Consider the following 12698-nt stretch of genomic DNA (forward strand, 5'->3'; position numbering starts at 1 on the left):
ACAGATCTGCCTCTGCAGGTTTACTCAAGTCTTTCATTTCTGCACCAAAACTCTCCTTTCTCTGATTTTCCTCTTTAGTCTGCACTCACACTTGTGTGTGTGTGTGTGTGTGCACGCTCACATGCTCTGTTGTGTCTGATTTGAACTTTGACCTCGGTCAGCTTTCAGACAGGTTTGATCAGGATGACTAGTCTGTCATTAATTTGAGTTCTTGTTTGTTTTCTGACTCTTTCAACTCAGAAATCTGTCAAATGTTTCAACATCTGAAGCTGTTGTTGTCATGGCAACTCCATTGTTCTACAGAAAATCTAAGCAGCTGTTTTCTTCCACTGCAGACTCTTTAAAGAATCGAAGACGTTCACTTTGTAGAAAATCCAGAAAATCTTTGAATCTAAACCTTTCAGCTTCAGTGAAGAACAACAAATGTAGAAATGAACCAACCGGCAGCTTCAATGTTCTGACCTCAGAGTCTGCAGTCTGCAGTTTGGACTCTCCAGTCCAGAACACAGAACCTTCAAGGATGAGCACTCCAGGATGTTGTCACTCAGATCCAGTTCTGTCAGGTGGGACGGGTTGGACTTCAGAGCTGAGGCCACAATTTCACAGTGAGTCTCTGAGAGTCCACATTTATATGGAAGTCTGTGAAGAGAAGGAAAGACAGAAACAGGTGATCTATGAGGAATTCAGGCTGTGATGAAGTTCCAGTTGGACATTTCTCTCTTCATGAGAGCTTCATCTTCATCATGAACCATTCCTCTTCGTCAGTCTCTCTCAGACCTTCATCTTTCTTTCATCTGCAGCTGGAGGAGAGAAGGTGGAGCTCCATGGAGCTTCATGCTGCCCTCAGTCTGTCAGTGATCTGAGGTCTGAACCCCAAAGTTACCAGTAGATCATCTGGATCCCAGAGACTGACAGCTGTCACTCTGACCATGAGGATGATGAAGATGATGATTGAATGTTAACAGTTTTTAAATGTTGGTTCTGATCCAGTTTTCTGAGAGTTTTCTGTTTTCATTTCCAAAATGATATCTTCATGTTTTTAGCTCTGAAGCTGTAAACAACAACAGTTCATCTTGCTGTTCTGTTGCAGAACTTTGGATCCAGTTTCCTCCTCAGGTCCACATCTCCCGTCATGAACAGAACCACAGCAGCACCAACCTTCAGGCAGAACTTTCCAGAAGCTCTTCTTGGTAGAAAGAGGCTAAAGTGACTGTTTCTATGGAGGAACAAGAACCTGTGTAGGTTAACAAGTTAGCTGTGATGCTAAGCTTTATTGTGCAGAGTCAGAGTCAGAGTCCTCCTCAACTATGACGAAGACGGAAGACGTCCATCAAAACATGTCAGGTACTTTCTTTTCATGACTAGGCGCACTTAACGTAAACTTTCTCCAAACTGTAGGGGGCTAGGCGCTGTGCCTAATGTGTAGTTGTGGGACTTCAGCAGAGCAGTAGAAGAAGACGATGAGAACCAACTCAGTTGTTCTCCCGCTGCTTTTTTCCACAATGAGTATGTATTTGTGTGTGCTGAAATGTGTGTGTACTGAAACGTGTGTGTACTGAGTGCCACTCTCGTTTGCAAAAGGAGAGGGCAGACACTCAGCTGAGTGTGTGAGCATTCAGTTTGTGTTACTCAGAGAGAACAGTCATTTAAAAAAAGTCAGACAGAGACTGGTTCTTTTATTAACCCGTTCTGGAGGGTCTGAACAAGGATGTGAACCGTGAAGGAAGATCTGCTGTCGGCCCTGGAGAGGATCTCCCCTGTTGTCAAATACCGAAAAATGACCCATAACTGAGACCACGCCCTATAACCCGGTGCGCCCTATGGTCGTGAAAATACGGTATGTGAAAAAACACAACCGTGTCTGATATAGAAGAACCTAAGAAATCAAGTTTCTGCTTCCGTTTCTTCTTTTAGTCATCAAACTGTTTCATTCACAGATGAATGATTTATCTAGAAAGAAGATGATGAACAGAAGAAAGAGCATTCTAGAAATGTGCTTCTAGAATGACTGACATTGTAGAAATGTGCTTCTAGAATGACTGACATTGTAGAAATGTGCTTCTAGAATGACTGACATTGTAGAAATGTGCTTCTAGAATGACTGACATTGTAGAAATGTGCTTCTAGAATGACTGACATTGTGGAAATGAAGACATCCTTTTATTCTGGACCGTCTGCTTTGGGTTCAAACCTTTCAGAAGGTTCTAGATTGGATTTCATTTGGAAAAATATGATCCTTCTTTGCTCTTTAGCTAAAAGATCATATGAGTGTTAAAAACAAACTGATTTTCTTCTTTCATGTTTTTATTTTTAATCATTTTCAAACCTTTCATTCTTTGTAAATCAATCTGAACACTGATCTGATTTATCATCACAATCACTTCTGGACTCACCTGAACTTTCTGCAGTTCCTCACAGCTGGGATCAGTCTCCATCTACCCTCATTTGATGATGTGCTGTAATGGTACAGGTCCAGCTCATCCAGAACATCCTCTGACGTCTGCAGAGTGTAGGCCAGAGCTGAGCAGTGGATCTCTGAGAGTCTCTTCTCCAATTTGTTCTCTGACTTCAGGAACTCTTGGATCTCCTGATGAACTGAGAGGTCCTTCATCTCCATCAGACAGTGATAGATGTTGATGCTTCTGTCAGGAGAGACTCCTTCACTGTTGATCTTCTTCAGGTTGTTGATGGCTCTCTGGATGGTTTCTGGATTCTTCTCTGTCTGACCCAACAGGCCTCCTAACAGTCTCTGGATGGTTCCTGGATTCTTCTTTCTCTGACCCAGCAGGCCTCCTAAGAGTCTCTGGTTGGACTCCACAGAGAGACCATGAAGGAAGCGAACCAGCAGGTCCAGGTGTCCAGTTTGACTCTGCAGGGATTTCTCCATGACTCTACTCAGAAACTCATCCAGGGATGGGTTCTCCATGTTGTTCTTCAGGAAGTCCTCAATGACCTTTACCTTCCTGTTGCAGTAACAGTGGAACATGTAGACTGCAGCCAGAAACTCCTGAACGCTCAGATGAACAAAGCTGTAGACCGCTTTCTGGAAGATCTCACACTCTCTTCTGAAGATCTCAGTACAAACTCCAGAGTACACTGAGGCCTCTGTGACATCCAGACCACACTGCTGCAGGTCTTCTTGGTAGAACATGATGTTTCCTTTCTCCAGATGTTCAAATGCCAGCCTCCCCAGCTTCAGAAGAACTTCCCTGTCCGTCTCTGTCAGCTCTTGTGGACTTGTCTGATGTTCCTGCTGGTACTTGTTCTTCTTCCTCTTTGTCTGGACCATCAGGAAGTGGGAGTACATGTCAGTCAGGGTGGTGGGCAGCTCTCCTCTCTGCTCTGGGGTCAGCAGGTTCTCCAGAACCACAGCAGTGATCCAGCAGAAGACTGGAACTTCACACATGATGTAGAGAGACATGGAGCCCTTGATGTGGGAGATGATTCTGCTGGACAGCTCTCCATCTGGGAACCTCCTCCTGAAGTACTCCTCCTTCTGAGCATCATTGAAGCCTCGTACTTCTGTCAGTCTGTCCACACATGAAGGAGGGATCTGATTGGCTGCTGCAGGTCTGGAAGTGATCCAGACCAGAGCTGAGGGCAGCAGACGTCCCTGGATGAGGTTAGTGAGCAGCACGTTGACTGAGGACTTGTGTGTGACATCAGACACCAGCGGACTGTTGTTGAAGTCCAGAGAAAGTCTGCTTTCATCCAGACCATCAAAGATGAACAGAAGTTTGCAGACAGACAGCTGTTCTGCTGGGATCTTCTGGAGTGTTGGATGGAACAGCTGGATCAGAGTGAGAAGACTGTGCTGCTCATCTCTGATCAAGTTCATCTCCCTGAATGACAGAGGAACCACAGCACTGATGTCTTGGTTCTCCAAGCCCTCGGCCCAGTCCAGAGTGAACTTCTGCACTGAGAAGCTTTTTCCAGCTCCAGCAACTCCGCTGGTCAGAACCACTCTGATGGATCTGTGTTGGTCAGGGAGGACTTTGAAGATGTCTGGGTTCTTGATTGCAGTGTCATGGAGCTGGTTGGTCTTGGTGGTGGTCTCCAGCTGCATCACCTCATGTTGAGTGTGAGCCTCTGGTCTCAGTCCCTCTGTGATGTAGAGCTCAGTGTAGACCCTGTTGAGGAGCGTTTCTCTTCCTGCTTCTTCAGTTCCTTCAGCCACATGTTCACTTCTGCTCCTCAGACTGATCTGATGTTCTCCAAACATCTCCTGCAGACCAACATCTGCTGAAAGAGCAGAGAAGAAAGCTCCTTCATGATTGTTCCACATGTTTCCAGAAGAATCCATCAGCAGATGATCAGGCTCTGACTCACCAGCTCTGGCTCTCTCTGCAGACTGGGGTCCGCTCCTCTTCTTCTCTCTGTGGACACTAAGGAGAAACATTAGTGAACAACAATCAAAGCAGTCAGTGGGAAGTTCCAGACTAACTCTGATCATGGAGCAGATCCTCTCTGATCTTCAGACTCAGATATTGGGATCCAGACTGTGCTGAATGTGAACAAATGTGTTTCCAGGTGAAACCAGAGCACATCTTGTCCATCTGAAGGTCTAATTCAGGGGTCGGGAACCTATGGCTCACGAACCATATATGGCTCTTTTGATGGTCACATGTGGCTCGCAGACAAATCTTTAATTATACTTTTTTTTTTTTTCATTAGACCAGTCCTTCTCGGACAGAGGCGCGCAGCATGAGCGGTGCTTGGAGAACAAAATCTGCGCCAGCACTATCAGTTTACTATTATCTATTATTTCACAGAGTTTGTACCAGCTGGAAACCTGTGAATTGCCGTGCCTAAAACTGCACGCTCCCGTTTCTGAGAAAGAGCGCGCAGTTGCGGGGACGGGATGTTAGAGGAAGAAAGCAGGGGGGGGGGGGGCAGTGAACCGCGCAGGGATTGCAAAATCATAAAACCCGCTGCGTGAGTATGTGTTTGGCTCCATGTCTGGATGTGATCAGTCTGTCACATCTACAGAACATTCAGACCTACGATCACGTTTAAAGTCTCAACGCCTGAACGAAGCAGAAACTCACCACGTATCAACCAGACTAGTCACCAGACAATCAGCAAAACCACCACGAGAAATACTTATCATTTATTAGCAACAGCATAACAATGTTATTAAAAATAATCCACAGACTTATTGTACTTTAAAAATGTTGAAATTAGATCGAATGCACACATTCACCTGTATATTTAGTTTTAAACATATTGTTGCGGTCTGAGTTGGGCTGGGTGGCTGTTGAGCCGCGTTAAAAGTTCTGGAGTTCATTAAACGCATCAAGCAGAGATCTGATTGGCCCTCAGTTCTGTCGCTCAGCCTGTCATTGGGGAGTTTGGACCAATGGGGTTCAGCTATGGGCCAAATAAGGGAAATGGGAGGGCTGGAGCGGGAGCAGGGGAATATAAAGTTGGGAGAAGCGCTCTCTCTCGCCTCAGCGGGAGAGATTCAGGAGTTGCTGAATTAATTTTACGGCGTTCGTTGTGGTTTGCAGTAACCACAATAAAGAACCCTAAAAGAGGTTAAGTCTCCGTGCCTCAGTGTGGGAAAGGGACACTACATTATTGTATGGCTCTTTCGAAATTACATTTAAAAATATGTGGCGTTTATGGCTCTCTTGGCCAAAAAGGTTCCCGACCCCTGGTCTAAATGATGCGTTAGCTGTGTTTGGAGCTCATGTCTGGACTGAGCTCAGAGAAAAGTTCAGCTGTTTGCTTCATCCTCACAGACTGAGCTTTGTGTCCTCCAGAGTTGTCCAACTCTTTTCTTTCCTCTCAGACCTAAAGCGCTCACAGCAGATGGTTGACCTTCCTGGATGGATCAGCTGATGTTCTTGATGAGAACATTGTTGTTCCTGCTGAGAGCTGAACTCTGCTTTGTTCACTAGAAACTGCTTCTTACTGTGAGTCTGAAGGTCCTGGTTCAGTTCTGAAGTCTGGAGGATATAGTTTGGACTCGTCACTCTTCATGGAGCCACAGCTGGAGGCTGCAGACTGGACTCTCTGTGTGACCTGTTGACCTCTGCAAACAGAAAACCATCAGAGTGTTGGAGGATCTGCTTCTTCATGAACAGCTGATGGACTTTGACATGAACACAGACTGAGCTGTTTAGTCTGGAATAACATGACATGTTTGGATCAACAGTTTCCAGCTTTCAGCATTTTCTGTCAGTCAATCCAGACTTTTTTCTAGAAAAGCTGATTCCAATTCTCCATGTAGAAATGTAGAAATTCTGAGAGCAGAAAGTCCAACTAGAACAATGTGATGTTTGGAAAGCATGAAAATCTGAATCCTAGGAGTCTGCAGTGATTCTTCTCATTAGACTGGAGCTGCTGTCAGTCAGAGTCAGCAGTCAACATGTTTTCTTCTCCAACATCTCTGATGTCTCTCAGAGACTCTCAGAAGACTCAACTGAAAAGATCTCATCACACACATGATGCTCCAAGTGAGTCTGATCAGAGAGATCCAGAACTGAACCAGACCTCAAGTCCTTCATCTGAAAACTGTTGATCATCTGAACTACAATCCAGCCTCCAAAAACTCTGACAAACACTCACTGTTCCACTCCTGGATGGATGTCTTTGAATTCTGGATTAAAATCCTTTGAATAGTCACTCCTGTTGGACCCCCAACTGGATCCCAATCCAAATCTCTGTTGAATCCTGATGGGGAAAAAAAAAATGTTTTATTACAAACTAATGTCTTCTGTTCTGGAGGTTAATCAGATTGTCTTCCATGTTGAACTATTGAACTTAGATCATGAACAGTGTAATACCTTTAGTTACGATGTCAAAAGAAGCATTTTCTAATATTTAAACTGTGTTTAAAGCTAAAGCTAATGTCTGTGAACACATTTTTTCTGTTTTATTTCAGTTACAAAGAAATATGAGTATTGTTCAAGAAGAAGAAGAGAAATTAAACAAGCAACTGAAAAAAACTTGGAAATACTTTTGTTTGTTAATGGTTGTCTAGCAGCAGCGAGTCACATGTTGTGAGGACAGTACAGACTCCTCTGTAGTGAGACAGTCTGGTAAAGCGCCCCCTTCTGTGTGACACTGCAAGCAGGTTTTTCATTTGAATTCATAACATGCATCTGACAAATACTTACTGTCTCACTCTTGAACGAATGTTTTTATATGCATTTAAATAATCATCTGATCTTTCACTCCTGTTGGACCCCCAGCTGGATCCAGGTCCAGATCCAGATCCAGGTCCAGGTCCAGGTTGGTTCCTGTGAAGAATGAAGGTTGCTGGTGTGACTCCTGAGCTCTGACATGGAGAAGATCATGGACAGTTGGAGATGTTCATCTTACCTCTGAGCTTTGCTCTGGTTGTCATGGTAACCATCTCTGCTTTTAGAAGGAGGGGCTCCCTCCTGTGGTTCCTCCCACTGATCCATGCTGCTGGATTGACTGGATCCACATCAGCTCACACACACCTTCCACCTTCACCTGCAGAGGAAACCCTCCTCATCATCAGCTCTGATCCTCCTTCACCAACAGATCAGCTGCTCCTCCACTGATTGGCTCTTCTCTTGTGTTTCCTCTCACGTTCAGGTGAATGCAGTCAGACAGCAGTGGGAGGCAGAGGAAGCTGCCATCAGCTGCTGCACTTCTGCTCTCCCTCCACCAGGTGGAGACATGGAGCTGCAGCAGCAACATTTCCATTCAGTCACTTTCACAAAGAAACAACAAACTTCCTGTTTCTACACTTCAGGAAACGGGAATTCTTCCCCACAAAGCTTCAGAGAATTTTATTTCCACTGTTGAACCTCTAAACTGGAAAGCATTACAGGTTACTTGCTCAAAAGTAATCCATTACCTTACAACACTAATCTCTGAAAACTGTTACATGAGTCCTGAGTTACTTTCTAGTTTGTTTCTTTAGAAGAGCTGCAGAAGAAAAACTTCTGAAGAGACAAATTTACCACAAAGTTGTTCTCATTTCTATGGAGGATTTCTAATAAAATGTATTTCTGGTAAAGTGAAAACAATGAAAACACAATCGGAGGATCAAAACTCAGCTTCAGTGAATTTAGTCCATAAAAAGATAATTAGGGTGTGTTCAGACTGGACTCATTTGGTTTAATGTGAACCAGAGTTTTTTTCCCCTGATAATCCTGAACAAATTTTCAGTCTGAATAAACCCAAGTGGACCCTGGTCTGGCACCAGGATCCTCTCTCTGACCGTCTTTGGAGGTGGTGTCAGTTCATTTCCAATGGGACTGAGCTCTGGTTCGCTCTGAGATTCCTTAGTCTGAATACAATCCGTCCTTTGGTCACATGATTTAAACAGATTTGCAATGAAGGAACCGATGAGCTCCAGACAAAAGTAAAGCAATGATTGTCGCGTTTTCAAACAGAAAAGATGGTCCAGCTGTTTATTTGTTAGGTTTATTTTAACACATCTCAAAATACGTCTCGAAAAAGATTTTTCCAGACTGAATGCACCCTTAGAAAAGTGCAAACAGAACTACAGGCCTGTTTAAGCTATTTAATTAAAGCAGGTTCTCCCTAAAAATAAAACAATACATTTACGAAAAAAAGTTATAAATTTATGAGAAAAAGTCATAATTTACTAGGAAACAGTCAAGCTTTTTCAAAAAAGTCGATTGTGTAACCCTAGCATAATGCATTTGGACCACTGCACCTACTCTGCAGTAAATGGTAGTGACAGAAATCCACTTCCTGTGGGTCAAGAATCTTCTGTTGAAGATGTCCAGTGTCCTGAAATTCTTTTTAATTTCCTTTAACTTATAATAAACAATGCCGACTCACTAAAAGATGAAATATTTCCTTATTAGTGAAACCGATTCTGAATGAAAAACAATGTTCTCTACGTCTGTCACCATCATTTAGTATCATAAAACCGACTCTTTTACCCACAAACCTATGAGTTTATTCTCATAAAATTAAAATTTTTCCACATAATTAAACTACTTTATTCTGGTAAATGTATTTATATTTTTTTATTGATGGTGGCTACAATACTCTGTCAGAAAATCATCAAATGGGCCCCGCCAAACTTCCAACATGGCCGAGCCTGGTCGGGCCATATTTATAACATCCCTTGTGGGCCGCCCTTTTTTACCCGGGGTTCCCCCCTCCTGGGCGGGGGCGGCGGGCCCCTGCCTTGCTCCTACCTGGACCAACCGTGGGCCGGGTGGGTGGCTGCCTGGAGTGCGGAGCGGGTCTCCCTTGGGGGGTCCTGGCTCGTACCTGGGGTCGGGGCGGGGGGATGCCCGGAACTCCTGGGTGGTGGTGGGGTGCTCGTCTGGGGCTGTGGGCGTCCCTCTCCGGTGGGGCCCTGCGTTGGGCTCTTCCGGCGCGGCGGGGGGCTGCTTTCCTGGCTGGGCTGGGGCGGCGCTCTCTTTCCCTCTGCGCCTCCCTGCTCTCTGGCTCTGGGGGCCTCGCGGCGGTCCTGCTGGCCCTGGCCTGGGTGGCGCTCTTGGTCGCCCGGGGGGCGGTTGTTCCCTGCCTGTTCCCGTGTGGCGTTGGGGGAATTCCGGCTGCCGCTGCTGCTACGGCGGGGGTATGGGTGTGGGGGTGGCTGGGCGCTCCTCCTCCTTCTTTTCACATTCCACCATCCATTTTAGAAGAACATAAACACTCACCTGAGCACAGGTGTTAGCTCACCTTTGCACTAATAGTTTGCATGATTGAATGAATGAAAGATTTCACACTAGTTGGTTTAAAGGCATAGGTATGCGTTCGTGAACACTATCTGTTTTGTGTACATGTTGACATGTGGACATTTTTGCGGCTAGCAGGTGTGTTGATAATATTTGAGTGTGTGTGAACAGGCCCCGCCCTTTTTGTACTACATTTGAACCTTACCGTAACGATAAACAACCAGTAAACCTGTCTGCTCTATGCTGCTTCATGGTCTTACCCCCCTTCCCCTCCTATTATCACCCTCCTACCCCCCCCTCTCTCTAACGTCCCTCTCTCTTCTTCCCCTCTTTCCTTTTCCGTCCGGTCCAACACCAAAGATTTTCAAACACGATTGAAATTAATAAAGTTTGGCCTCAATTACAAAAGGGGTTTATTCAGACATACCTTTGGTTTGTCTGAAGATGAATAACCCCTCTTGTTAAAATAAAATATGTCCAACACAAGAGGCCCTCAGCTCTCATCTGTTTGCCTAGCTGTTGGACAGGACAAGTTAAAAAAAAACAAAAAAAAAAACAAAAAAAAAAGAAAATCATCAAATGACTGAACTACAAAAACCAGACAGACAACTCTGTGCTAAAAAAAGAGGATGAAACACACCCATGAGGAACACAACAACTGCAGTTTAGGGTCAATGAAGACTAACAGCAGATTAAATTCAAGAAATGAAAAAATAGAATTCATAGTTGGAGAAAAAAAGCAGAAAAATCTTTGTTTTCATCCACTAATGCCTCATGGTCTCTCTGCTACAAACATTTCTATTCTAGGATGTTTGTCTAATGGAATCAGAGTTCCTGAACATGGAATGAGGAAATAGGACTCCACCATGTTCCAGCTCACAGTTACCTGGAACTGTAATCTATTACCTTAGTACTGAGTTCTCACACAGACTTGGTGGAGAACAGGAAGGTTTGGAGTCAGAAATGAAAAAACCCAACAAGCATCAGCTGATTGTTGTTGAGGTGATGAAGAAGAGTCCTCCATGTTGTTGATCAGTAATAAACAATGATGAAGCTTTGGAAACAGCAGAGTGATGACAGTTTGCAGAGAAAGAAGAACATCTTCTCCAAACATTCAGACACAAACAGTCAAGCTAGTGAAGACAAAGATCCAGAAACAAACTCACTTCAGTTTCTGCAAAGAGATGAAGAGGAAGAAGAGTCTCCCTCACCGTGTCAGCGCAGCTGCAGCACTGATCACTGACTCACTACCAGGAGAGTCCACCTGGATGGAGGCGGGGCAGCACAGGTGGAGCAGCTGAAGTGGAATTTTAATGTCAGATTCAGACTGTGAGCCTTCCTGGAATCAAACCCTCAACCTGCCTGTTGTCTATCAAGTGAACAGCCACTGCTCCACAGTCAGAGGATCAGGATCTTATCAGGTTTTGTCCTGACATGAAAAAGGGGGCGGGGCTTCTTGTTGGAGGTGAAATGACTGACAGGAGCTGCAGGATGTTTGTTTCCTGAACTAAAGACAGAGAACAGGGGGGTATTCCAGGAAGCATGTTTAAACTAGCCTGACTTTAAGCCTGAACTCTGGCTGAAATCCGCCTGAACTTGCTTACTCTGGGTATGTCGGTTCCAGAAGACCGGATACGAGTTAGCGTAATTACGCTCGACTTGGTAACCCTGGGTTAACGCACGTGCACGGTGTGTACATAAAGACATTCTCAATGGATCGCCGATTTCACGAGTCACCATGGAAACACGTGGAGAAAAAAAAAGAGAGTGCTACACTTCAGTGAGACTGAGTGGGAGTCTGAGATTTAAATGACGGCGTATGAAGATTATACGTCCATCAAAAAAGTAATACAGCTGCATCATCAAAAGAAAGAGTTTCTGCTTGTAGTAGAAGAACGGATAAAATAAACGCACAAGTTGCAGATCTTATTTCCATTTTCCTTGTTACGCATATATATATATATAACTTATCCACTTTTTCCAACTCAAATGAATTACTTCTATTGGTAACAAATAATTGAGTTAAATTTATTCAAAATAATTTCTTACGTCTATAAAACTCAATAATTGTTTATACAACTCAAATTTACACATTTATCTCACTAAATGTCAAATTACTCCAATACAATTAATATTTTTTCCGTCTTAATTAATTACAATTCTTGAACTCTCATATGTCTAAGTTTGAGCCGGCAGATACACTTATTTGTATAACAATAAAAACTTTGTCTACAGAGTACATAACTTCATTTATGAATTTTCCAACGTTGTCCTTACAATAAATAATACCGGGGGGGGGGCACCGGAGCGCCAGATGCACCGGGTGACACGCGTGGTTCCTCTGAGTGCTCCTCTGTAACGCCGGGCCCAAAAGCCCGCAGAGGTCCAACAGGACGGCTCGAGGAAGTCAGAACCGGCTCATAAGCCACTCGTCCTCATTTGCCAGCGAGTTTTCTTGCTGTCTAAAGATGCGTTCACTCCGAATTCTTCCATTTGCCACATCTTCTAAGAGCACAAGATCAGCCATTGTGCGTCATTACGCATTATGATGGGGCATTTTATTTCCATCCATTTAATAACATCTGACAAGCTACAGATGTCGTTAATAATCGACGTGGAAATGGGAAATTGTTCAGTGCAAATGTAATTTCTTGTTGTTGCTTTCTGAATGGTTGAGACATACGCCATACATTGTTTAATCAAAAATAAAACAAACTAAAGGCATATGCATGAATACCATAATTCCGTAGCTTATGAAGAAATGTTTTAATATGAAAACAACTTTCCCCAGTGGACAATTAGTACGTCTGTCCGTCCGTCCACACGCCCGCACCTATATCTGCTCCGCCAGACGGACACACTGAGGAGAATATCAGTTTTGTACATTATTTCGTTCTGTTAACTATATTATTTATGAGGATGAATTGCACAACATGCCAATATTGTAGAACATATTTCACTTTTCTTTTTGCAAATAAGTGTTCATTTGAATTTTTGTTGTAATTTTCGTTTGAATTTTTTTTGTTTGTTTCACTGCTGATCGATCAAACG

General features: G+C 43.9%; 2 protein-coding genes across 3 annotated transcripts in view; one reads left to right on the plus strand and one right to left on the minus strand.

Annotated features, from left to right (window-relative positions):
- Positions 1 to 12698, minus strand: part of LOC111949070 (NACHT, LRR and PYD domains-containing protein 12-like) — a 350272-nt gene that overhangs the window by 324428 nt on the left and 13146 nt on the right. The window contains exons 1-8 of one of the 2 annotated variants that reach the window (XM_078934394.1): positions 10814 to 11336; positions 7330 to 7467; positions 7125 to 7247; positions 6574 to 6678; positions 5918 to 6037; positions 4330 to 4385; positions 2394 to 4242; positions 463 to 639 (exon numbers count right to left, since the gene is read on the minus strand). In XM_078934394.1, coding sequence (XP_078790520.1) covers positions 463 to 639; positions 2394 to 4242; positions 4330 to 4385; positions 5918 to 6037; positions 6574 to 6678; positions 7125 to 7247; positions 7330 to 7415 — 2516 coding nt within the window. In that variant the 5' untranslated portion in view covers positions 7416 to 7467; positions 10814 to 11336. Of the gene's footprint in view, positions 1 to 462; positions 640 to 2393; positions 4243 to 4329; positions 4386 to 5917; positions 6038 to 6573; positions 6679 to 7124; positions 7248 to 7329; positions 7468 to 10813; positions 11337 to 12698 lie in introns of those variants that run through there. The other variant, XM_078934387.1, reaches the window with a different exon arrangement.
- LOC144987763 (uncharacterized) overlaps positions 1 to 12698 on the plus strand; it is a 296127-nt gene that overhangs the window by 246496 nt on the left and 36933 nt on the right. The gene's annotated exons all lie outside the window — the stretch shown is intronic.

Source organism: Oryzias latipes, chromosome 2 (genome assembly GCF_053564925.1).
Source record: "Oryzias latipes strain Hd-rR chromosome 2, Olatipes_Hd-rR_3.1".
Taxonomy (NCBI): Eukaryota; Metazoa; Chordata; class Actinopteri; order Beloniformes; family Adrianichthyidae; genus Oryzias; species Oryzias latipes.